At 41.5% G+C, this 26,689-nt stretch overlaps 2 protein-coding genes across 3 annotated transcripts; one reads left to right on the top strand and one right to left on the bottom strand.

Annotated features, from left to right (window-relative positions):
- Positions 1 to 5,459: 5,459 nt before the first annotated feature.
- Positions 5,460 to 11,443, bottom strand: desi1a (desumoylating isopeptidase 1a). Its single transcript, XM_031738059.2, has 6 exons — positions 11,263 to 11,443; positions 10,933 to 10,954; positions 10,401 to 10,470; positions 9,028 to 9,137; positions 8,778 to 8,900; positions 5,460 to 8,068 (listed from the first exon to the last, which is right to left on the bottom strand). The coding sequence occupies exons 1-6, from the start codon at positions 11,351 to 11,353 to the stop codon at positions 7,978 to 7,980; spliced, it is 507 nt and encodes a 168-aa protein (XP_031593919.1). The 5' UTR covers positions 11,354 to 11,443; the 3' UTR covers positions 5,460 to 7,977.
- A 1,925-nt stretch (positions 11,444 to 13,368) lies between these two features.
- flii (FLII actin remodeling protein) lies at positions 13,369 to 26,613 on the top strand. Of its 2 annotated transcripts, none has more exons than XM_031738056.2 (31): positions 13,369 to 13,527; positions 14,586 to 14,696; positions 15,179 to 15,250; positions 15,408 to 15,488; positions 15,619 to 15,866; positions 16,020 to 16,123; positions 16,207 to 16,382; positions 16,568 to 16,725; positions 16,857 to 16,941; positions 17,307 to 17,451; positions 17,582 to 17,712; positions 18,734 to 18,841; positions 19,266 to 19,370; positions 19,509 to 19,688; positions 19,774 to 19,856; positions 20,048 to 20,122; positions 20,286 to 20,369; positions 20,466 to 20,637; positions 21,308 to 21,415; positions 21,500 to 21,691; positions 21,817 to 21,915; positions 22,018 to 22,107; positions 22,215 to 22,354; positions 22,445 to 22,664; positions 22,792 to 22,946; positions 23,071 to 23,131; positions 23,229 to 23,357; positions 24,574 to 24,680; positions 24,799 to 24,904; positions 24,983 to 25,048; positions 25,127 to 26,613. In XM_031738056.2, the coding sequence occupies exons 1-31, from the start codon at positions 13,465 to 13,467 to the stop codon at positions 25,259 to 25,261; spliced, it is 3,789 nt and encodes a 1,262-aa protein (XP_031593916.1). In that variant the 5' UTR covers positions 13,369 to 13,464; the 3' UTR covers positions 25,262 to 26,613. The 2 variants fall into 2 exon arrangements, with proteins under 2 accessions (XP_031593916.1, XP_031593915.1); XM_031738055.2 differs by having other exon boundaries at positions 13,370 to 13,527; positions 17,307 to 17,454.
- Positions 26,614 to 26,689: the final 76 nt, after the last annotated feature.

Genomic DNA, 26,689 nt, shown 5'->3' with positions numbered 1-26,689 from the left:
ATAAGTAATTTGGTCCAGTAATGCAATATTTTGCTGTAGGTGTCCGGAAATAGTTCAGCCTGTCGCTGGAATGTGGTGAATCAGAGATTCAAAGCTGCGCTGTACAGACGATTTTGCAATGCGTTGTGTTTTTTAAGCGCTCCAGATAAGATTTGGATTGCCTTCCTGCAAAACACCACATTCAGTTACCCCCAAAACCAGGAACTTGGTATTCCACTGCTATGTTCATTAATTATTTCTTGCAGGGTAACCTTCAAAAATGGTACATGAATCCCTTAATTATGCATACCAGTGCTAAATGAAACATTAAGCCATGGGGATCTCCTCTGCAAAACCTTCAGGAGAGCTTTTACAAACTTGTTCCCTGTCTCTTAGTTTTGCTCACACCCTGATGCAGACATCAGCTCTCATGTATACTTGGAGGAGCAAATCAGGGCCCTGTACTACGGAGTGAGTTCACCATATCCACCTATGGATAAGCAGTCACACGAAGTTGGGTATCAACTCCCAACTTAGATTAGAGATCTGATCTAGATTATCATATTAAAATTTGGGACACATCGTCAGTAGTGGACCTTGGATTCATCGGGTGTTTCGGCCATTATCACTAGACACCGTCACCCAAGGAGGCCCTGCCAGGGTTGATCAGGTCCCGGAGTGAGTCACTGGTTTATGTTAAATTGTTATTTCTCTTCTTTCTTCTGTTTAGTTTTCTACAGCTTATTTTCTTCTATCTATTCACTGCAACTGAGAAGTAATACTTACCTCTTTAACATTTATGGAGCCTCACTTCCTCAAAGGGATAGAAAAGGTGATAGAGAGAAGTAAGACAAAAGGGACAAGATAGGAGAGAGCAGAGCCGGATCTGGCTTCCCACACCTCCCCCCTGGATCGGGCTGTACGCTCTACCTCCCCACTGCCTCCCAGAAAAGGGAAGAAGAGCAGAGGGGAGAAGAGCGGAACATTTTTCTTTTCTTTTCTTTCATTCCTCCTTTTTGTTTCACTACCTATGAAGTTAACTGCACAGCCCCCAGGAGGCCCTGAGACAGCTGTATCAGTCAACCAGCAAAACTTCTAATGTTATGTTTTACCCTTTTGACGCCCCCTGTTGAGGCAGGCCCACCACGGCTCGATCAATCCTGGGCGTGTGTCTCGCGGTTAGCTGACTGCCTAGCTGCCCAAGTGATGTCAGCCGTTTTTAGCCATAGCCAGTGATTGGTCCTCTCAGCAGTGTTAGCTAATTCTCTTATAGCCTGCCGTTGCGCCTGTCCTCTGATCCCAATCTCTCTAAGCTTAAACATCACAGATCTGTAATGATCTGTGATGTTTAAGTCTATGCAAAATCAGTTCTTGTAGTTTTACATCTTACATGTTTCATTTGCACTTTACATCTCAAACTTTGGCAAAAAACCAATTGAGAAAATAGCGTCATTATATCTAAATAACCTTATTTCTGCACTATTTGATCAGCAAGATTAAACACTGTCCCCCTCTCATTGTCATGCTGAAAAAGGAAGCCACTACCAATCAGACATTTCAAAAACTAATGGAACTACAATTTAAAATCAGTCTTTTGCTAAGTTTTCTGTTATATGACATAACATTGGTTCATCCCTTGAGTTAGGTGCCTTTTATATGCATGAATGATTCATAGATTGCTGTCAAGTGGCAACCAGAAAATGATCAGGTACAAAGATTGGACTGAAAATGAGTGAAAAAGAAAATTAACCGATGTTCCAAGGAAAACTTTGTAAGAGCTTCAGAAAGCCTGGAGAACTATTGCTCAAGATGACTTTAAAAAGTGACAAAGTTTTGATCCTTGGATGCATATTCTGACAAAAGGGGTGGCTCAAGTCTTTTGTGCAGTACTATATAATGTGTTACTTTATTATAAGTCATATTTTCAAACATATTTTCTTTCTTTTTTTAAAATTTTATTACCCACATTAAACATATTAGCTTGTTTGGCTTAAAATCTTCAGCCTTATCATTTCATATTTTAATGATAATGGTAAAATGAACAACTCACAGTTAGAAGAGACCCTAAAGAAAGAGAAGCCAAGTCACCCCTGTATGTCATGGAAGGATGTGTCACCACAGCAGGAGGTTTGGTGTGACTCACCAGCTTTTATCACACAGGTGCCATGCTAACAACTTTGGCCCTGCCTGAGAGTATCCTTGAAGTAAAAGAGAAGGTTAACGTTTGTCAAATGTCACACGCTCTCTTATAATCGTGCCACTAACTCAACTGATTCAGCTACTCAGCCGCAGGGAGCAAGGACGGGCTAGGTCTCCATGCATTTATTTCCCTCTCACTTAGGAGGGATGCTGGTCGAAAGGCCATAGAGAAAGTCTGCTGCACATCTGTTTGCACAACAGTTTTGCTCCACAGCGAGAAGTCGGCCATCTGGAAAAGTGATATCTTTTTTGCCATCGTAACACGCAGCACAGAGGTTAGCTGACAAACTGACAGCACAGTACAGAGGAGGTCTGTATATTTTTGTGCTGATGGTTAAATTGCTGAAGAATGATGAACTTTAATTGTTGCATATGAGTTTTGGTTAAAAGTTAAAAGTAAATTACCGTAGCGCTTTAGGTGTATAAAGCTCACACATTACACTTGAATTTAGAGAGAAAAGCAGTGTTCTGTGCATTTTCCTTTTCTTACTCTGCGTTTTCCAAGAAATGACCCACAATTACTGAGGATTCACTGACCTTCAAAGCTCACACTTATGATGGAGAGCTTGCTCAGTAGGACATCAGTCATTTGTTAGTGGCTGAGGGCCTTTTACAGCAATTAGCAGTTTAATTGCCATGCTCAACCCGACGCTAATTCACTTGGCAGATGCTTGCATAACTGCAACGAATTGCAAGAAAGCAATTTACTTTAAAAGTCTGTTCATTTATTAAATGTATAATATGTCCAAAAATCATTAGTATCACACCTGAGAGCTTTAGGAAATAAGTGTATAGCAATATCTCGCTGTACTGTTGGGTCAGTGGGGGTCCAGTAACTGCCGGGGGTCTCCATGGAAGTTGATCCCGCCATGATGATGATTGTGGATGAAGAGAAATGGACAGGAATCCAATGAAATGTTTAGATGAACTCAAACATTTCCCTAAACCTTGTGGAAAGCTCTTCTGGGAAGGCTTTCCACAAGGTTTGGGAATTTCTTACAGAAGTACGTTTTGATGTTAGACGGTGATGTTGGACTGGCCTGGCTCGCATGTGCAGTCGTGTTCCCAAACTGTTCCCACAAAGTTGGGAGCATGAAATTGTCCAAAATGTCTTGGTATGCTGAAGCATTAACAGTTCCTTTCACTGGAACTAAGGGTCTGAGCAATCCTCCCTTCACCAAACTTTACTCTTGGTATGATGTCTGTGAAGGTTCTCAGTCATCCAGGTCATCGTAGTCTAAGGAGCTTGGAAAGAAAAGCATCTGGACTTCTTTAAGTTTCCTTGAAGACGTTTCACCTCTCATCCGAGAAGTTTCTTCAGTTCTAAGAGCAATTGGTGGAGAGTCCCAGATTTTAAGCCCTATGGGAGTGACCCCAAGAGGGTCATGGACCCCCTATTGATCCTCTACCTAATCACACGAACCAAGGTGTGGAAACGAGTATAGGTCACAATCAGCCAAGGTTTCAGGTGAACCCATTGTGAAGCCTAGCCCCACCCTATCATGTGATTTACTGAGATCAAATGGCCCAGGATGTGAGTGGGCGTTAAGGCGTCTGGGAAGGAATCTCAAAACTGGATTATAGATGGCAGACAGTTGGTGTTGTAAACCACCGCCAATGTTCAAAGGTGGTTGTTCACAGTGGACATAGATGGCTTCTTTCACTCCTCTTTCAAACCATTTGTCGTTGTGGCGGGGGCGTGGCTTGCTGGCCTGCTGCAGAGGGGTGACACAGTGAGCTCTCTGGGCGGCACGGAGGCGGGGAGGCAACAGGTGGACGGGACTGTGTTAATGGGGGAGATGTCTTTTTGTGTGCCCACAGTGAGATGGAGCAGATGATGCTGGTAGAGAGACGGAGTGGCTGCGTCCGAGGCGGGGGCCAAAAAAAACACAGATTATTTCCAAAATAAAAGACACTAAGCATAACCCGTGTGTGTGTGGGTCCTGTGTCACAGTCTTCTCTGTCCAAAATGTGAACATTGTTCAAAATGATCTCCTGAAAGCGACCCATTCTTTCACAAATGTTTATAGAAGCAGGCATGCTTCCACACACTGTGTACAAGCATGCCTAGGTGCCTGATTTTATACACCTGTGATCATGGAAGTGATTGGAACACCTGAATTCAGTGATTTGGATGGGTGAGTGAATACTTTTGGCAGTATAGTGCATCTTTGCTGTGAAGCATCCAAAGTACATGAAAACAAACTGAGCAACTGCACTAATGCTTGTTTTGGTCTTAATAGGAACTTAAATGAATGTAGTTTTATGCACATGTTCTCCTCCCGCTGATGAAGATTAGATTACCAAAGGTTTCATCTCTCCACACTTTCATGTTTCTGTGGTGTTTATCATTATTATTCTTTGAAATGCCAGCCTAAGTGTCAGTATTATGGATTTATGAACAACAGCAGCAACTGTTCTTTCTGCTGCTCCTTCAAACCCAGTAAGCTCCTGTTCTCACACTGTGGTCTCCCAGCATTCAAATGAATGTATATTATTTCCTCAGCAGAAGCATTCAGGTAAATTATGATTATCCACCTGCATGTCTTCCTCCTCCAGGGGTGTTTTCAACTCACATATGTTCAATTTTTATATGTAAAAGAGGGTAAATTCCACCACCTAGTGATTAGATGATAGCATTGCAGCTTGTCTGATTGCCATCATCATCGTTTCAAGCGTAATGTGCTGATGATTGCTGACAACATGGTCCAGTACCTGCATCCTGTTAGAGAACTGTACGTAAAACACACAAACACACGCGCGAACACAGCTGCTGAACATCTGTATATTCATAAATTCTGTTATCTTCTCCCATCTGTGTAGTCACAGTCTGCTGGTGTGATTTTGCCACTCTGGCTCCTCCACCCAACAGTTTGCTCTGCTGCTTTTTCTCACTGATCCGCAGGTATCTGTCATTTATCTGCAGATGTCTGTGTGAATTATTGTAATTAGCCTCCTTTAATGGTGTCGCCTTACATTCAGTTTTACAACATTACTCATGTTTTTAAAGTACTTTCCTCACAGTGGTACCACGTGATCTCACTCTGGGTTTTATTCCTTTTGAAACAAAGCATCAAACTGAACAGGGTAAAGACCAGGCTTACATTAAGAAGCCCCCAGAGGCCAAAGGTCAAAGCTGAAATGAACATCAGCGGCAGTCCAGCTGTGAATGCAGCTGTGGGAGAGAGAGGTCCTATGAATCTATGTATGCCTATGAAAAAGTGTAAAAGAGGCAAAATGCTATATTTATGGGGTAAATTAAATAAAAAATACAACTTTAGTATTTGCAGTCAATGGCTTTATGTATAGGTAGAATTACAAAAAACAATTACACAAACAATACAAACAATATGCATAAATATATCTATCATAGTTATTAGTTAAATCAGGAAATAATATCCATAAACATCTGTTGCAAGTTCACATTACAGGTAGCAGCCAGCAACAACAAAAATCAGAGCAACGAAGGGTGACTTTTAAAAACATTTCAGCGGTCGGGTTATTATACGAGTTAGTTGGTTAGCAGAAGGCAGATTTACAGAACCCAGATTCACCTGAGTTTTCAAAAGCTTGCTGAAGAGAAATATTCCAAACATGTACGGTTAATGCTTTGCAAAGGTCAGCTTAAACTTTAAAAGTTTCAAAAAGCTTGCAGGTCTGGTTAGCTTGTGCGCGTGCAACAAAGAAAGAGTCGAGCCACAGGTGCCGTGCCAAAGTGATGGAGATAGTGTGTGCGGGGTTTGTTTATTACAGGAACACGTGAGGAGAGTTAATGCTGGTTTAATCACTCGGCGAGAATTTCTTGTTTTCCTGTGCTTCTTTCACCCGTCACTGTTTAAGCAGAGAAAAGTTAGGAAGTTCAAATGAGGGTTACGTGTTTAACACCGGCTTAACAGATTGACACCTACTAAATGCATTATACTGAAGTTAGCTGTGTGTGCGCTTATTGATATTAAATCTGAATATTTCTGATAGTTTATGGTAAATGTTCTAATGCGTGTTGCTTCTTACTACTTTTAGTGCCTTTCTCTTCACGTAGGATCAGATGCTTATAACGCAGCCTGCACGGGGCATTACCATGCGTGCTATATGGAAACCACGCCAACTGCCAACAGTGTAACTACAGCCAAGCAGAGGGGAATGAAGGCACAGAGGTGTATTGTATTTTTAAACACACTCTGGTGGTTGTTAAAGGACTCGAGCGGGATGTTATTAAGAGTACAGGTCAACTTTGCCTGCAAATGTGGATGTGCTATTGTTTGGAATTACTGTCATGGCATCTGGATCACAGGCAGTTGTAAAAATATATCTATATAAGAAAATGTATCTATGATCAGCATCTATTTCTAGAGTTAATTCAGACCACGAAGCACCTATGACAACTTTCTGTCAAAGCGGGACTGAGACGCGCATCGCTTTCAGTAGACTCGACACCAAAACAAGGTTGTTTCTCAAAATGTTTCGGCCTAATCGGAAATAGCCAAACACACTGCTTTGTTCTTTGTTTTTAAGAAGACAGAGAGAGAGACTGTGTGGAAAGTTAGTTTACAGCACTGTGGAACTCTGCGGCCTGTAATCATCTCTGCAATTAACTATTGAAAGCCAGGGATTACTTGCATATACAGAGAATTTACAGTCCTGCTGTAGATGTGCACACATAAGAACAAGTTTAAGCAGTAGACAACTCCATAGACTGTATATAAAAACAGAGATGTAGCCTCCAGATCTGAGGAGTGAAGCAGACTTGCATTTCTTTTCTAATCGCCAGCAGGAGGCGACTCATCGTCAGGTAAAAGAAGCCTGACTGTGTAGAATTACAGTACTGATCACATCATCTATTATCACAGTAAACGCTGTCTGAGGAGTTTATGGTCTCATTCACCGTCTTTTTTTAAAAAAAACACCAGGAATTTAACTGTTAACAAGTCTGGGTACAAAAAAGGGCATGGCCAAAATGCTCAATTGGAGGCTTCTACGGGCGACCTCTCAAGCCAATCCACCACCATGGCTACATTCATATTTTATATACAGTCTATACACTCCTCTAGTCTTACAACCTTGGCGTGGTATAGACAATCAATCACCTGCTGTATGTTACATCGCACTCTGTGACAAATGGAGTGATCGTTTAAGTAGGCATCCACATTATTTGAACTAAATACAAACAAAAACAAAGATTACAGGTACAAAAGAACAGAAGATGGAAAATTAACAACATAAAAGTGCAAAATCAAAACATGATTGACCAAAATGAAAAAACCCCTCTCCATTAATCAGCCATCGTGTTCTTGTCAGTCTTTATCCACTGAAAATTGATATGCTGAGATTTAAATCCACTGTAGTCAGCAGCAGAAGATCCTCAGAGGTGAGTATTACTAAAAATATTAGTCGTGCAAATGGAGCGAGAAAATTGTGATCAAACACGTGACCAAATGAATTTCAGCTTTAAGATAAAAGAGCATTTTGTACCTCAGTACAAAACTAAGTTATGTCGTAGGTGGATTAGTTACAGCTACCACACGAGCTGTTCTTAATACTACAAAGTCTTGTGTTGTTTTTAAAGTCAAAACAATGTTTCAGTGCTTCAAACCTCTTCTATACAAAACATGACTCAACATACTCAACGGCTTTTCACTCCTGAAAAGCTAAAGTGGCAAATAACCCCCCCCCCCCAATCCCAAGTCATTCATTATATTATATATTAGTGATTTATATGAAGAAGGAAAAAAGAACGATTGAGACTTCACACTGACTGACTACACTGGAAGTGACTTCAAAATTACTCTGCACTCTCTCAGGTTACATGTTTCGTCCCCCGTTGATGACGTTTCCTCCCGGAGGGGCGATGTGAATAGAGTCCAGGATGGGCCGCAGTATTTGGCCGAATGGTCTAAAAAACGGAGAGATTTCATTTGACATTTTAAAAACACATATGCACAATGACTGCCCCATTTTTAACCCAATAACTCCCTACAACATATTTACTTTTATGCAGCAGCAGATGTGAAGCAAATCTCTGCAGGGATGTTTAAAGTATAGGAGCAGTACGGTGCAAAAATGTGATCCCTGTCATCGAAACAGCAGACGGTAGTGCTGCCTGTTCTCTTTTCATGCAGTCACATTGAATTTGTGGTAAAAACTTGTGCCTCTGCTATGACTGCCCTTGTTGTTGGCTAAAAAAGGCTCAAACTGAGCTTTCATAACAGTTAAATACCACAAAAAGTTCAACCAGGGCAAAGTACAAACAACTCCACTGCAGGCTGCACCATATTAACATTTAGTGGCCAAATTTAAAATTTCTTCTTCATCATCCAAGACTGTATGGCAACGTATCATATAGCTACACTGTAGTTTATAATTAATGATTAATAATAAACACAACATTTCATAATTTAGCTGCGATCATGACTAATAGTACGTAACTTCACTGCAATTGGAGGTCTAGACAACTAATGTGGCGTTCAAAGACTTGCCACTGAACCGGAGCCTTGTTCAGATTTCAATGGGACACATTCACAGTCATGGGGTGAGCAGGCACATTATTAATACCACAGACTCAAATGAAGCGAATGTAAGCTGACAGCCTGAGTTTCACTCACGTAGAGAGGACTTCAGAAGGAAGGTCAGTGATGTAGGACGGGATAGGCCTGCCCGTCAGGAACTGAGCCACCTCGTTGGTGAAAGTGTTGCAGTTGTGCTCAAACAGACGATACCTGTCACCTCTGAACAACAACAACAAAAAAAGACTCAGTAACATGCAAAGTCCAAATAATAAACCTGACTATCTCCTGATTATACATTTCTTATGTAAGGAGCTTGGAGCTTTTCTGTATGGGGAAAGAAACTGACCTGTATGTGCTTTCTCCCAGGGAAGAGAGGTAATCCATGAAGATCTCCTCAGAGACTTCAGTCTCACCGAGCTCCACCACTGTGTCAGGAGGCCCCAGCATAGTCCCGCCCTGCCAAAAACAAAGAAAATGTGTCATAAAACAGAAACATGATTAAAGAGTAAATCAGTGATGGTCTGAGGAAGCTGCTGCACTATTAGCTTCTATGGTTTTAATTTTATTACGCATGTCTGAAACAAGTCTCGCTAATAAATGAGACATTGAGTATAAAATGGGATTACCTGCATAAAGAAATGTTAGATAACTAATAAATAAAGAGATCTTCTCCAGTCAGTTTTCTGTATTTGTGATACACGCTTAAGTTAGTTAGCATTGGCTGTGTGGCTTGCTAACTTGGCCAAGTTCTACTAGCTACCTTACTGTGTTACCTTACTTCCAAGGTGGGAAAAAATGCTAAGCTAATAAGCTAGTTGTTATGACTCTGAGGTTTTTTGATTTTTCTTTTTGAAGACAGGAAAAGATGGTTGAATTCACATCATTTATTTGGTCTGGTAAAAAAGTAAAATACTTCAACTTACAGGTAAGAATATGCAATCAGCCAAAACATTAAAACAACCCATTTATATTATTTTTAACTAATTTGTTATTATTTTTAATAGGTGGACTTTTGTCATGATAATAAAGCTGTAGTAGCAGACCATAGATGTATGAAATGTATATTATAATATATACTATGATCTAAATTATTAGGCAAATTTGAACATTTCTTTACTGATAGTAGCATATATAATGGTAGGTACTACTATCATATGTATAAGTAGTACATGTAGATATAGTTAAATTCTATGTAGGTATGAAGCGTCTCTCTGTGTTAGCATTGTGCAAGCTGGTGACCTGCTTCTCACCCAACAGCAGCTGGTATAGGTTCCTCAACCCATCACCCCACGAATAGATAAAGAAAATGGATAGAACTTCATTTCTTGAGTTCTTTTGTAGAATATCACCTACCCAATTGTACTTTTTCTTTCTTGATAACTGTCACACTGGTCTCAGGCGTTGTGATTTGCCTTCTTTGCACAGCTTTTGTTTGTTTGTTTGTTTCCCCCTGCTCGCTATCATGACATCACAAACATCTGGTCGATTCATTTGTGGCCCCAAGGGACAAACATACAAATGTTTGTTTCAGGACAACAACCATTTCAAAACTCAGGGTGTACTTTGTATGTCCTGCAAAAATGAAAGGTACTGTAGAAGTGAGAGGCAGCCGACACACATCTAAAACACCTTCAAAAATTATTTTCCACATGTGTGCAGCAGTCTGGGAGAAGGCCGAGGTGTTTGGTGATATAAGTGAAATGGGCGTCACATCCTTACCGGAGAACAGCTGGAGATCCCCTCCCCTCCAAAGAAGAACTCATCACCATATGCCACTATAGCTGTGTGCCTGCAAAATTATTACATTGGTAAATCCAGGTCAGAGCATCTCAGTGGCATAACAGCATATTTAAAATTACATTAGCACCATTCATGACGCTTAATCCACTTTGGCACACCAAATAACACAATTAATACAGTCACGGTGCATTTTACAATCTACTGAATACAACAATTATAAGGACTAAAAATCCATCCATAGACAGATGAGTGGATGAGTGAACAACTAGCTGTTTATTTAGTGTTAAAACATCATATCTGCCTAATCTTTTTCATTATAGCTCACTTGGTCAGTTCACATACATCCCCAGACGCCTTTAACAATAAATACAAACAGGCAGAGCACCAGGAGGTGTTTTGACCATTTTTAATGCCACTGCTGTCTTCCCTGGGACCAGAATTAGGTCAGTGGCCTACACCTGATATATCTACAGTAAAAGCAGTGTTTTCGTGATAAGGAGGTTACACTTACCATATCCCATCCAGCTGCTTTCCTGCAATAGAAAAGAGGGGGAATTAATACATGCAAGGCAGGAGATGGTCGCTAATGCAAGAAGCTACCAGAAGCCGGTAAAACAAGAGATGAGCCATTTCTAATGATGTACGGGTGCAAGTCGGTTAAGTTCGCCATTTATTTTAAAACAAACAATATTTATAAAAGTCCCTTGACCTTGATATTTTAGACAGAGAACAGCAACATCTGCTTTAGACGACCGTCAAAGAAGGCTTCTGCAGCCGGTTATCATCACTTATTGGTCCCCCAAGGCCAGACTGCATCAGTATTTGTCTGCAGGCTACTTACCCAACATTATAGGACTAAGGCTCCGAGCCATTCCTCTGGACAAATCATAAATATACAGTTGTACATTGTATCGCGTAGGATTCTTGTCCATAACTCAAACCCAGAAATTTTATTTTTCTATTTTTTCGTTAGCTAGCTAAGCCACTGAGCTTTCTCAACATACGCTCCTGCGAGGTTCTAAACGAAAGGAATGATGTCAGGCCTTTAAATAGCCCAAGCACTTCCGTTTTTACTGCTTTCAAAATAAAAACGGCTGGCGAGAATCTTTAATGAAACGTCGACTGTTTTCTTGTGAGGTTGCTTTATTTTGAAGGATCTCTGTGGCTCTTCCGATTTTAGTTAGCTGTCTGTGAATGACTTGACAGAATTTCAATTTGATAACATAAAGCTTGTGTTTTTATTTCGAATAGAAAATAAGTACAAAGCTTATCAAGAAGAAATAAACGCTTCGGTAGCCTAATATCTGACACTAATATCACCCAGAAAAGGGAGCCATTTTTAAAAAGATGTTTATTTATTTTTTCAATTCGTTTATTTATTTAAACAAAAGTAAAGACCACAATATATAAATATATCACCTCTATACAGAGGTTTCCAACAGGTTTTGGCTCGTTAGCGAGAAAAATGTGGAAAAACTGGGACACAAGTGAGTCCTTGGATTTGTTATGATCTGTGGTGACCACTGGAGGGCGCTGTATTCCGAGACAAAATAAGGAGAGGACTATGGCCATGTGTGCAAAGGAAATGATGATAGTTAAGAAGTTCAGGCCCGAGGGAGCTGTAATTTGTTTACATTCTTTAGCAGCCCATGTTAGTTTAAATCCAGCAGAAATAAAAGGAGATGACTGACTGGTGGATATTTTTCTCCATAATGTAGAGAATACAGCTTGTTGGAGGTTGCTGGGTCTTTGCCCTTTTTTCGAGAAAGCAGGTGAAATTATACAAAAAAAGTGCTGAAGTTTGGAGGAAGGTTGAAATTATGAAGGTTCTTTCTAGAAAATGCGACCTGGTTAAGAAGAGAGGCAGTGTGGGATTCCTGGCAGAAGAAGTGGGACACAGATATTAAACAAGGGCAACAAACAGCAGGAACTGGGATGAAGGGTCGAAAAAAGAAATTAGATGACAGCAAATGTTTTATTTTCACTCGGCACTAAAGACTGTAAAGAAAAAAATTACTTTTGTGGGTTACACTGAGCCATTTTTATGTTGTCTGATATTTGCCATGCTTGGTTTTGATTGAATACACTAAGTATTTTTTATTCGTATAGACTCAAGACTCAAGAAGTTTATTGTCATTTCGTATGGTGTTACCCAGCCTGAAACGAAATACTGTTTCTCACCAGCTTCTACAGTGCAAAAAGCAATACAGTTTAAAAAAGAATAAATACAGTTTAAAAATAATAAATACAGTTTTAAAAGAATAAGTTTAAAAAGAATAGGTTTAAAAAGAGCAGTAAAAGAGGCAGTAATGAATTGCAACAATAGTTATGGATAAATAAATAACATAAAATCTAAGTTCTAAAACAAACTCAAGTCACATTCGCTCGGGTAGATAGCAGCAGTCCTTTCACGGGAGCGGATAGTTACATTAGGTAGTGTGTGTATCTGGGGATACACACACACACACACACACACACAGGTGTGTGTGTGTGTGTGTGTGTGTGTGTGTGTGTAGATAGGGGCAACACAGTCCGCTTGTTGATCTTACAGTGTAGCTGTGTGAATGGCTGTGTGGGTGGGGAGGGGGCACAGTCCATTTGTCAGTCTCACAGCTTGTGCAAAGAACCCTTCCAGGGTATATCTAACCCTTCCAGATAGATATACTTTATAATATGCAACTTCTTTTTTGCATATTATTGTTTTTAGATTTTTACTTTTTAATTTTTGACCTTCTTATGTATTTATTGAGGTTGTGTTTGACATGTTTGACTGTTTTTGCAGCAATTTCACAATTTTGGGGATTTAATCATCTGATGATTCGCGTATTAGATTTGGCGAAGATGTTTCCCTGGATGCCCTCCGGGTACTCCACTCATCCAGGCTTGGGACAGCTGTTACTCCGTGGGTGTACGTTAGGTGGCGATATGCCACTCATCGCGTTGGTTTGCGACACGGAAAAAGAATAAGAAAAAGAAACGGTAGTCTTTTCAGCCACAACCCTCTTTTGACCAAAATAGAGCAGCAGACATCAAATAGTTAGAAATGGCTGCCACCGGAGTTCTTCCCTTTATACGGGGGGTAGACCTCAGTGGAAACGACTTTAAAGTAAGTATTTTTAAACAGCATTCACTGATTTTCACACCGTCCGATGTTTAGTAAATACGACGTTAGAGTAGCTGGAGCGACTTCAGTCATTCTCAGAGCAACAAACGGCAGGGCTAGCTATAAACTAGCTTAGCTTAACGTTACTAGCATTGGGCGTTAGCCAGTTGTCAGAGTGACACAGTCTGCTCAGCCACCACCGCCCAGTTTGGTGGTTAACACAGTTCTTATTTGACGTGTGGGTTTGCGAACTGTATATATTTTTAGCTCGTCAGCTAGCGTTAATATTATTTTTGTGGAGTTGTTGATGAGCTAGGTCTTATATTCACAGTCATGTTAGCTGAGTAATCTAGCCACACTTATGGCTAACTAAATGTCTGTCACAGAAGCTCGAGCTCCGTGTTGTAACTTGTCAGAAAGTGAAGTGGATAAACAGCGTCAGCTAACTAATAGAGCTTGCTGTTGCTTTTAGGTTGTGACACCCTTTTATGAGCTTATTTTCGGAGAGTGGAAAAAGCAGCCCGATTGACAGCTGCGATCACCTGGCATGTATTTGTCCTGACACAACTATTTACGTATCTCCGTCAAAGTATTGGAAATATGCTGCTTAAACAACTGAGTTATCTGTTAGTCAATCGGTGGCTTTTGATTGAAATCTGCCAGTACATGATGAGATCATTTCCTTATATTCTAACTGCTTTAGCATATGCAGCCCTAGCATTTCTCTTCCTGGATGTGTGCACTTTTCATCTGTTAAAAAAAATCAAGATTAATGCTATCCGCCCATTTGTGTGCAAATGTAGTGCTGTCACTATTTATGCAATCAAAACATTAAAGTGCAGTTCATTCCTATAATTGACAATGAAATTGTTAGAGTATCTTTGGGGGGGAAGTTGTTTAAAAATGTAATCTTTCTCTGGTAGCACATCTAGAGTTTTATGTTTCAGGTGTTTCAGTGTTTTGGTAAAAGTGGACAAATTCATCCCCCTCTGCACTATAACAAAGTAAGTTCTTGTATTACTGTTGTCAAAAGTCATGTATTTTTGTGTGGTCTCACTTAGGGTGGATACTTCCCAGAGCACGTTAAGTGTATGAGCAGCCTGCGATGGCTGAAACTGAACAGGACGGGACTGTGTTACCTACCAGAGGAGCTGGCCTCTCTGCAGAAGCTGGTGAGACATCCTGACTAACTAGGAGCATCTTCATACATGAAGTGATTTGTATTTGTGTGTATGTGCATCTACAATGCAATTTAAGTAAGAATTTTTTGTGAGTAGACCTCTTTGTAATGGCACAGTCTTTTTGTTCTACATCTGTACTGTGCAGTTTTCCAAAGATAAAAGGATCAAGGAACTGTTTATTTTATCAAGTGAGATAGATTTTTGTGCAAGAAAATTATTTGTATAGGAAATGAGACATGGATCAAAGTTAAAATATTCATTTTGTTCTTGCTGGATTCACTTTGTATTTGTGGTCATATGAACAAGTTTAAACTGTTTGAAAACATAGAAGTGTTTAATCTGATAGGAGCAGATAACTACAAGGGTGTAATCAGCACATGATTTACTTGTGAAACACATACCCTGTATCCTCATGACTTGTGAAGACCAAAGTATAGCAGTGACATCTGCCTGTGTGTATTTTCCCTTTTTAGGAGCACCTTTCAGTGAGTCACAACAGCCTGACCACTTTACATGGGGAACTGTCCAGCTTACCGAATCTACGGGTAACTAAAAAAAAAAAACAGAAAAACTACATGCCTTTTTAAAAATAAAAATGGAAATGATGTTCCACCCATACATTAAAAAACAGAGCTCCTGCCACATGATTCCTCTTTCTTTCTACACCAGTGTGTAATCTAGTATTCTAAATTTTGTCTGCAGGCGGTGGTAGCCAGGGCCAACAATCTGAAAAATTCTGGAGTCCCGGATGACATCTTTCAGCTCGATGACCTCTCTGTGCTGGTACACAAATGTCTCTTAACTATCTCACACTTTCAACACACCCTTAAATTTAACACTAACATTTTGAGCATGAGTCATTTGCTTCCAGTCTACTACTTTTGCTTTTTTTATTCACTTTGTCCTCCACCAGGACCTGAGCTACAATCAGCTGACAGAGATCCCCAGGGACCTGGAGAACAGCAAGAACATGCTGGTGCTCAATCTGAGCCACAACAGCATCGACTCCATCCCCAACCAGTTGTTCATCAACCTGACAGACCTGCTGTATCTGGACCTGAGTGACAACAAGCTGGACAGCCTGCCACCCCAGATGAGACGCCTGGTGCACCTGCAGACTCTGATTCTAAACAACAACCCGCTGATGCATGCCCAGTTGCGGTAAAAAAAAGATTCAATATTGCATCATTTTTTGCCAGCCTCTGTTCAATTTACCAACCACCTTATACCTTTAAACAAACATCCAGAAAGGATGATTTTATTTTTTAAACATCCTTACTGATTTTAGTGCTTCTTCTTTTATTGTCCGAGCAGCCAGCTCCCAGCAATGGTGGCATTACAGACTCTGCACCTGAGGAACACCCAGAGAACACAGAGCAACATGCCCACCAGCCTGGAGGGACTAACACAATTAGCAGGTAACACCATAAACACACACACCAATCAGCGTTTTGCAAACATGTGTTCTCTGTTTCATATTCTCCTCTTTTCTCCCTCCAAGATGTTGACCTGTCATGTAACGACCTGACTCGAGTACCGGAGTGCCTGTATTCACTGAGCAGTCTGAAGAGGCTGAACCTGAGCAGTAATCAGATTTCTGAGCTCTCGCTCTGCATCGACCAGTGGACCCAGCTGGAGACGCTTAACCTAAGCCGCAACCAGCTCACCTCACTGCCTGTAAGGATCATGAGCAGGCAGCTGCCGTTTTTCTATTCTATTCTATTAACTAACGTTAGAAGCACAAGCAGAAAGTAATTTGTTACTTTATTGTCCTGCAGAGGGGAAACACAGACACAGAAAAAAAATGTATTGTATGTGGAATTTCCCATAATATCAAGTTTGGTTTTGTTTTCTCCAACCAGTCTGCCATCTGTAAGCTGTCCAAACTGAAGAAGCTGTACCTCAACTCCAACAAACTGGACTTTGATGGGGTTCCACCTGGAGTGGGCAAACTGTCCAACCTCACTGAATTCATGGCTGCTAACAACAACCTGGAACTCATCCCTGAGGGACTCTGCAGGTCAGTTCAACCCATAAACAAACACACAGTTTTTGGGCAATCAGCTGACACTTAAAATAATTTAGTTTACATTGCTCATTCCAGTTTACAACAAGAAATATTAAAGCTTCTCGTGTTTTTGTGTTGTCCAGGTGTGGCAAGCTGAAGAAGCTGGTGCTGAATAAAAACCGTCTGGTTACATTACCTGAGGCCATCCACTTCTTGACAGACTTAGAGGTACACTCCTCTAGTAAAGTAATCAGATTATATTAGAATTAAAGTACCTTTACACACAATGTTTGTAATATTTAGCTGAATGGAGCATAACTGTGGTTGTGATCCTTTTATTGGCGAAAAAATCCCCAACAAGCTTCAGTCATGACTGAAGAGACAGTCCAGGAAAAAGTTTGAGCAGTGAATGTAAAGAGATGGAACTATGTAATGATATTTTGCTTAAACAAATTAGAATCATGATTGACCTTGTAACAAATAAATGGTTCATTAAATATGCCTTATTTTTTTTTTTTTTCCCCTGCTGTAATTTAGGAAAAGAATCTCTGCCTGAAGCGCACTCACAAACACACTCCCGTCTCTCTCTGTAGGTGCTTGATGTGCGTGAGAACCCCAACCTCGTGATGCCTCCTAAACCAGTCGACCGTGCAGCAGAGTGGTACAACATTGACTTCTCCCTACAGAACCAGCTCCGTCTGGCCGGAGCCTCCCCTGCCACCGTTGCAGCCGCAGGAGGTGGTAAGACAGCTTCTAAATATGAATGAATGTATTGGTAACAACAGTAAGATTTGTTGTTTCCTCCTTTGCATACATCTTGATTATTTCCTGGAGGCTCAGATCTGCATCTTTGTATACATTTGTCCAGGAGCCAGCCCCCGAGATCCCATGGCAAGGAGGATGCGACTGAGGAGGAGGAAGGACTGTTCTCAGGATGATCAGGCAAAGCAAGTGCTGAAGGGCATGAGCGATGTCGCACATGAGAAGAAGAATTTGGAGGTAAGGCAAAAGACAAGTTAAGGACCTCAAACAGATCCTGGAACTGCACAAAGAAGAAATGGGGATTTAAGTTGTACACGACAGTTATTATTCATGTTATTGGAAGCTGTTGGAATGAAATTTACTAGTAATGCTTCAGGATTAATTGGCCTGTGAGTTTAGTCATTAGTTATCAGTTGTTAGGTGGTTGCTAGGCAACACGATGGTGTCTTAATATATTATGCAATATGCAAGTATTGTGGATATAAATTAATTTCATTTGTTAAATATGTGTAAAATGTGCTATTTAGGTTAGCAATAAATGTTTTGCATGTGCATAAATATTATCAATGTGTTGTTTGAGCCCTTTGGTAGGTCGTTACTAAGCAACATGACTGGATCAGAATAACGTTCGGTGGTTATGATTTACATTTTATTGTTGGAAGGTTATACAGTGTTATACAGGATAAGTAAATACAACAACCTATTTAACCTATTGATAGGTGGTTGTTAGGTAACATGATGACATCATGATTTGTGATATAGATAACAACCCGCAGTGGTTCCCTCAGATTACTGCAGCCCTCTGGTGTAAACACACCTAAAGCTGGGGTTACCCTTCACACGTCCACAGGTCCACTCAGAGCCATGTGATTTAAATGTAATCATCAGACAGTGAGCTCAATGGTCAGTATGGATGTCTGTTTTTTTGGACTTATCTGCAAAAAATTTAATTACACTGTGCCAACTATACATGTGGTCCAGGCGGTGGACTTCAAAGAAGTATGGTAGGAATGACTGCTCAGCTGTTGGGTCTCCAACTGTTTGTCTGTGTCCACAGCAGAGTATAATAAAAGCCTAAGGTTTACAGTAATCTGATAAGTGAGTAAGATCAGCCTACTCCAACTTAAAGTCAGGTTATTCGGCTCTATTAAGTAATTGTTGTCGTGTGAATTTCTTTAGATTATGTTTAGATCAAATATAAATGACTGTTGAAGAAATGGCTGTGTAGTCCTTACAAAGAAATCCTTTAATTTTGCAGGAAAACGGGGATTTGAAATATGGTGATTTAAAAGTCCGGCGCTGGGACAAGAGCCTAGAGAAGCCTCAGCTGGACTACTCTGAGTTCTATATGGAGGATGTGGGGCAGGTAAAGTGTGTGTGTGTGTGTGTGTGTGTGTGTGTGTGTGTTTTCAACTACAGCCAGTCAAAATGGCCCTAAAAAAAAACACCTAACCAAAAATCAGAAACCCCTACTTGCTATTTGTGTTTAAATGACTGTGTTTACACTATGCATCACATGGAGTCCTGCTGGCTCCTCAGACTGCTGTATGCTGCACTTCACATTCTCTCAGAAGGCTTTATCTCCACTCTCCTGACACAGCTGGGGGCAGTTTTAGGCTGGGTTTCTTGCCAAGGACATGCAGACTGGGCAAACTGGGGATCAAACCCCCCTGTTGAGCCACACGAGTCCCATTTCCCCTCTGGAAATGGGACAGAAAAGTGGTCAGTCGACAGTTTAAAGGTCTAAACTAAATGTAACCGTACATATTTCTGTTGTTGTTCTTCTCCAGATTCCAGGTGTGACAGTGTGGCAGATAGAGAACTTCATCCCCCTACAAGTGGATGAAGCTTTGCACGGCAAGTTCTACGAGGCCGACTGTTACATCATCCTCAAGGTAACGTGCCATTTAAGTGTGTTTGCCTCAGAGGAGTCCGATCAGCAAAACAAAGCAGGATAAACTCGTCTGTTTGGTTATGGTAATGTGCAGTATAAACAATATTCCAGTCATTAATCTCACAATTTTCAATTATAGACATATCTGGATGACAACGGGGCGTTAAACTGGCAGATCTTCTACTGGATTGGTCAGGAAGCCACTCTGGACAAGAAGGCCGGCTCTGCCATCCATGCAGTCAACCTCAGAAATTTCCTGGGAGCAGAGTGCAGGACGATAAGGGAAGAGATGGGAGATGAGAGCGACGAGTTTACTGCCGTATGTAGAAACATTAAAACTACACGTACCTGTGTGAGCAGTTATTTGCTTTGTGCTGCCATAAAAGACCTTCTCTTGTGTTCAGGTTTTTAACAATGACATCTCCTACATCGAGGGAGGAACAGCCAGTGGATTTTACACTGTGGAAGAGACACAGTATCCACTAAGGTATGCTGAAGCACCTTTTTACTTAGAAAATGACTCATTGTAATGTGCAGAAACAGGTTAGCTTTAAACAGCTGCTCAGATGTTTATGTGGAGCCTAATTTTATGAGCTTGTCAGCTGTAAATTCAAAGTACTGCGTCTGCTCGGGCTCAGAGCACTTTAACAGGCTCGAATGCTTTCATGTGTTTATCAGGTTGTACAGAGTCTACGGCAAGAAAAACATCAAACTGGAGTCTGTTCCTGTAAAGGCCTCGTCCCTCGATCCACGGTGACTTTGAACACTCTCTCACACCCACCAGCTCTCTACACATTTCAGCACAGTTGACACACAATCATCATCCTTTTTATATCCTAAATCTTCAAGCTTTAATTTCTCCTATTGGAACTCGGAGCATTGTGTCCATAACATCCTGCGTTTTTCTTATCGGTAGCTTCGTCTTCCTGTTGGATTCAGGCCTGGAAATCTTTATCTGGAGAGGAGCCAACGCTACTCTCAGCGCCACCACGAAGGCCAGGTGAGACGCTAACCGACGGTGTTGGAGACACTGTACAGATTATTACAGCCCAGAAAGTTGGTGAAATGTCATGTGTGTTTTGTTGTCGTCCTCCAGGTTATTTGCTGAAAAGATAAATAAGAACGAACGTAAGGGGAAGGCAGAGATCATCACCCTCATGCACAACCAGGAGCCTCCAGCATTCTGGGAGACGCTGGGAGGGCAGCCAGAGGAGATCAAGAAACACGTGCCAGATGACTTCACTCCAATAAGACCTAAACTATATAAAGTAAATATTTATTCATGTTTGCACGCCGTGTATATGTTATAGTTGAACTTCACATTAAGTATTAAGGTGGCACAGGTGTAAAGCATGTTGGTCAGTGTTGTAGGGGATGTGCAGGATTTACTGTTTCAACAAAGACCTAAAGCTGCATGTGTTATTTTTTTGGTTTTGTTTGTTTTTTTACGTCAGGTAACCGTAACCCTTCTGTAGCCTGAAAAATCATCTGCATGACAGCCCATATTTAATTTACAGCTCTTAGACATTACTCAGACATGAGAAAGACTCAAAGCAAAGGTTCATCAATGTTCTTCAAAAGTTGAATCTGTTCATCTGGACGTAGCGTTTTGTGGGAGAAACGTTTCGTCACTCATCCAAGTGACTTCTTCAGTCTCAGCTGACTGCAGGTTTCCCCAAACCTTATAAACAGTACATTTGCATAATGACTGAAACCAGCCCACTGAAGGAACAATGGGCTGTGAGGCTGACCTCACAGCCCATTGTTCCTTCAGTCAGCTGAGACTGAAGAAGTCACTTGGATGAGTGACGAAACGTTTCTCCCACAAAACGCTACGTCCAGATGAACAGATTCAACTTTTGGAGATTTACTTTCCTGGATGATTGAGAATGCATCAAGACATTCATCAATGTTTTTTACTTTTTATCTCTCTTCTAGGTGGGCTTGGGTCTTGGCTACCTGGAGCTGCCTCAGATTAACTACAAGCTCTCAGTTGAGCACAAAGATCACAAGGTCAAACTGGACGTCCTGCCCGAGCTCAGACTGGTACGTCCTGTTTCACCTTTCTTCCCTTCATGTTGCACTACATAAATTCACCCTCCTTCCTTCTATGTCTGCCCCTTTCCTCAGTTGCAGTCCCTGCTGGACACAAAGTGCGTTTACATCCTGGACTGCTGGTCTGACGTCTTCATCTGGATCGGGAGGAAGTCTCCCCGTCTCGTCCGAGCCGCCGCCCTAAAGCTTGGTCAGGAGCTGTGCTCCATGCTGCACCGGCCCAAACACGCATGTGTCACCCGCAACCTGGAGGGCACAGAGTGCCAGGTAAACATCTACTGAAGCCACTGCAGTTGAATACTGTTTAAATATCATTGTTACTTTTTATTCTACACTCTTTAAAACTATTTTCTTCCTGCTTCACCTCTCCTCTGCTTCATCCTCTTCCTCAGGTTTTTAAGTCCAAGTTTAAGAATTGGGATGATGTGTTGAAGGTGGACTACACCAGAGCAGCAGAGACTGTACAACAGAAAGATAATCTGCAGGGCAAGGTCAGTGACTCATGCTGACCAGCTTCAGACTGTTTTTGTTTTGTTTGTTTTTGGTTTTGTTTTGTTTTTTGATGCACGTGTTAAACTGTGCTCTTCTTTCAGGTGAAGAAGGATGCAGAGCAGAAAGACCAGATGAAAGCTGACCTCACAGCTCTCTTCCTTCCCAGGCAGCCACCCATGCCTCTCACTGAGGTAACAACGCAGTGCAGTTGATTTCTACCTTTGATTGTTGTTGACTTTGTAAAGCACAGTAAAACAACATATTTACATCTCATATATTTACCTTATTACCTGTGTAGGCTGAACAGCTGATGGAGGAGTGGAACGAGGACCTGGATGGCATGGAAGGATTTGTGTTGGAGGGAAAGAAGTTTGCTCGCCTGCCTGAGGAGGAGTTTGGGCACTTCTACACACAAGACTGTTATGTCTTCCTCTGCAGGTAGACGTCTTTCTAGGGCTCTAATGCTGGAATCGATTTCAAAAATAAAGAAAAACCTCATTTTACTGGTGATTTTCTGTGCTTTGTTAGATACTGGGTGCCTGTGGAGTACGAGGATGAAGAGAAGGAAAAGAAGGAGGGTGAGCAGGGAGCAGGGGGAGATGGGGAGGAGGAGGACAAACAGCCTGAAGAGGACTTCCAGTGTGTAGTTTATTTCTGGCAGGGCAGGCAGGCCTCCAACATGGGCTGGCTAACCTTCACCTTCTCCCTGCAGAAGAAGTTTGAGAGTCTTTTCCCTGGAAAACTGCAAGTACGAGCAAAGAGTTTAATCTAGTTTCTGGAATTTTGTTTTTCTAAAATAAGAAAAATATGTTTGTCACACTACATCCATTTACATCAGCATCACAATGACAGTCACGTCCTGTTTTGTTGTTTAGGTGGTGCGTATGACTCAGCAGCAGGAGAACCTCAAGTTCCTGTCCCACTTTAAGAGGAAGTTCATCATCCACAAAGGGAAGAGGAAACAGAACACCGACTCTGCCCAGCCCTCCCTCTACCACATACGCACCAATGGCAGCGCACTTTGCACCAGGCATGCAAAACCTGCTTCTTTTGTCCTCAGAAAAGTTTGAATGTTTTGATGCATGCCAGCTTTCACTCCCCCAGAAACCTCTTCTTTTTTTAAAAAAAACATGTTCCCTCCATCTCTCTCTTAGGACCATCCAGATTGGTACAGATTCCAGCAATCTCAACTCTGAGTTCTGCTACATACTCAAGGTTTGGATATATAAAAAAGAAATCTCTCATTCAAGCAACTTAATAAAGAAAAAGCATGATTTCATGTGGATCCAATCCCAAAATGTGCTTTCTGCAGGTACCATTTGAGAGCACAGATAATCAGGGCATCGTTTACACCTGGGTGGGCAGAGCCGCCGATCCCGATGAAGGAAAGCTGGCCGAGGACATCATGAACAGCATGTTCGACGACACGTACAGCAAGCAGGTGAGATCGTGTGCAAGCATGGATCTTCACGGGTATTGTCGTCACCCTTCCGGACAGACAGGTGGTGTAGGCACCCAAGTTTGTGACTGCGATAACTCAAGAGCAAGGCAAAATAGGAGATTGAAATTGACACCGTAGGTGTGTCTACTGGGAGGCTGAGGGGGACCCCTGGTACCCGCCAGTGTTTATTTATTCTGCATACAGCAAATACAGTCAAGTAGAAACCTCTCTGCACACTTAACCTTTAACTTTGAGTTCAAGTGCTTTCATCCTTTACTACAACTGCTCAGTGCTTACACAGCAGATACCTTTTTATAAATTACTTCTTGATTTATTACATGTTCATTACATTATATAACATGATTTAATTTTGATTTAGTCTTTAATTCTTTGTAGCCTGGCTGATATTTGTTATTTATCTGTATCAGCATCTGTAGAAGTGAGAAAGACACAGGAGGAACACCCTTCAGCCATGTTACGGGTGCTGATGTTGCACAGTTTGTCCACCAGAGGGCACTGTATAACTTCCCGTGTTGGCAAAATCTGTATACTATATACTGTAACATTATCTTATTAAGGACTCACAAATAACTACACCCAGCAGTTGCTATGGAAACCTGTTTGTGTGTCATATGTTTGAAAGAGGAAAACAAAAAGTCAGACCCTTACCAGATTTGCCTACAAACCTTTTTTTTAAAAAGTTTGTGTGAAACAGTTTTGTATAATGGGTCATAGCAGTCAGACAAATAAGCAAGTTCTAAAAGTAGGCTACCAAACAGCCAACTCACAGGGGCCTCCTTCAAAAGCTCGGATGTGACAGCTGCTGGCATTATGAGTCATTCGATAAAACAAAATCTATCCTCGCTGAAAAGTAAGATAATGAATCTTTAATTTCTCAGAGACTGCTTCATAGGCCCAAATCTGACAGCCCACTGGCTGTGAGGGTTTCTCAGAAGGCGTCTCTTCGGCAGTGATGAAACCTTACAGCATCGTCACTTTGAGATTTAACTCCGAAAACTTGTTTGTAGCAGCTTTTGACAGTTTCCCCCCCTCAGCGGCTCCGCAGGTGTGTGGGTAAAAATGATCATACAGGAAATGAGAGACTCACTTGTGACTAATGGAAGCATTGGCCTCTCTTTTAAACTCTCTAAAGAAGCTTGTGTGCCTTCAGCAGTGGAAATGCAGTCACAGCACCATCAATTAATGTGTCTCCTAGGTGATTAATGAAGGGGAGGAGCCAGAGAACTTCTTCTGGGTCGGCATTGGTTCTCAGAAACCTTATGATGAAGACGCAGAGTACATGAAACATGCTCGTCTCTTCCGGTAACTGTTCCGTGTTTTTACACATTACAGTAGGAAACAGCTGCTTTTCTCTTTCACTCATCATATTGGTTCTGTCTTTGTGGCTTTTCCTCCTTTCCCCTCTATTCTTCTGCTTCAGGTGTTCAAATGAGAAAGGCTATTTCTCTGTGTCAGAGAAGTGCTCAGACTTCTGTCAGGATGACTTGGCTGATGATGACATCATGTTGCTGGATAACGGCAAAGAGGTAGAAACGGCTAAGGATTGGTGTGTTGATGGACTTAGATTTTATTATCATACTTGATATCAAACATTTTTCCTTCAGGTGTACATGTGGGTTGGTACCCAGACTAGCCAGGTGGAGATCAAACTCAGTCTCAAAGCCTGCCAGGTGAGTGGGGGAAGTGCACTTTCTGTGTGCGTGCTTTGTGTTATCCACATCTTCGTAACTCCTCCTCCTCCCTGTCAGGTTTACATCCAGCACATGCGCTCCAAGGATACCGAACAACCGAGGAAGCTTCGGCTGGTGAGGAAGGGCAACGAGCCTCACTGCTTCACGCGCTGCTTCCACGCCTGGGGACCCTTCAAAACTCCCCCTGCATAGGCCAAACACTATCCCAATCACACACACGTGCACACACACGTGCACACACACTGCCAGAGAGTTCTCTACAGATGTCTATCCCAGCTTTACCCGAGACCCTTCCCCTCCATCCATGCTCAGCAGCCTTTTTTTGACCTCAGTCAATGAAAGATCTGGTCAAGCGGCTCCTGGCTGCTAAGTATCTGCCATAGACTGCAAATTACCCCCTCCCCCCTTTTTTCCCAAGCTTTTTTATTTTCTTAGCAAGTCTAAATTAAAGAATTATGTTTTGAGATAAAAATGGGCTTTATGAAAATCTAAGGGAGCTGCACCATCCAACATATCGATCTGTTCTGCTGCTTTCACGTGGCTCGTGCTGCATGGTTGACAGTCGTCAGCGGAGGAGGGCTATGCGCTCATTGCTACACGAGGCGCTACTTCACACAGCTTAAGGCAGGGACTAGTGTGTATTCTCGTCATTGAGGGACTGAACACGAAACAGCACTATAATAGTTTTTCTGAGGAATGTCGATTTATATATTATATATTTTTCATGAAGTGTGAGTGTCTACCCTGTGCGCCTTCGCTGAAATGGGGTCGTCCCCCTTCCCTCTCATCATTAGTTTACTCTTGCTCTCACCTCCTGATCCTGTTAAGAGCATGATGGACAGTAATTTAAATAAGTAACACAGTCACGTTTATTTGGCCAAAGAAATCTTGTCAAGGTCAGAGCGGAAGTTTTGGGGGGGGGTTTGTAATGTTTGAGGACGGATGTTTGTGCAATCGGTGAAGGTCGGGAGTTTCTGAAGCTGAACAATACTGTATTCGCTTCATCACAGGCTGCATTTAACTTGTCAAATGTTTATTTTCTGGAGAGAATCAGAAGAAAGAAGATATTTCTTTCCAAAATAAAAAAAGAATGTGTACTTACATTTGAAAAAGTAAATGCATGATCTTTAAAATGCTACAGGCGCACGTTGCTTTTTCAAATAGATTCCTTATTGGGACAGAACTCTGAAATGGGAGAGCTCGAGCATTGTATCGTGACTTCTGGTTCTGCTGATCTTTGAGTTGTTAAAGCACTTTTTTTAAAATCATTGCAGCCGGCGCCGTCAAACTAAACTGCTGCGGTGCTTCTAGTGATCATGTGACCTGTGTCGGATGCAGGCACTAGTCCAGGCAGAATCCAGTCTGTATTCCCAGATGGCTGCAACTTCCATCATTTTGGTTAATATTTGTGGGGTGTATGCCTGTTGGTGTGTTTGAGTCCTGCACACATACATGTGTGTATCTGAAAATGTGCACATGCTCCTGATGCCACCTGCAGATGCTTTATTTATGTATTTTATATAAAAATAAAATTTCACATCACATCTTTTTGTCCATCTGGTCCTTTTTTTAAAAAAAAACAAACAAAAAAACAAAACAAAACCATCAGATCTTCAAACT

This window comes from Oreochromis aureus, linkage group 4 (assembly GCF_013358895.1).
Source record: "Oreochromis aureus strain Israel breed Guangdong linkage group 4, ZZ_aureus, whole genome shotgun sequence".
NCBI lineage: Eukaryota > Metazoa > Chordata > Actinopteri > Cichliformes > Cichlidae > Oreochromis > Oreochromis aureus.
This window is presented reverse-complemented; position numbering and strand designations above follow the sequence as displayed.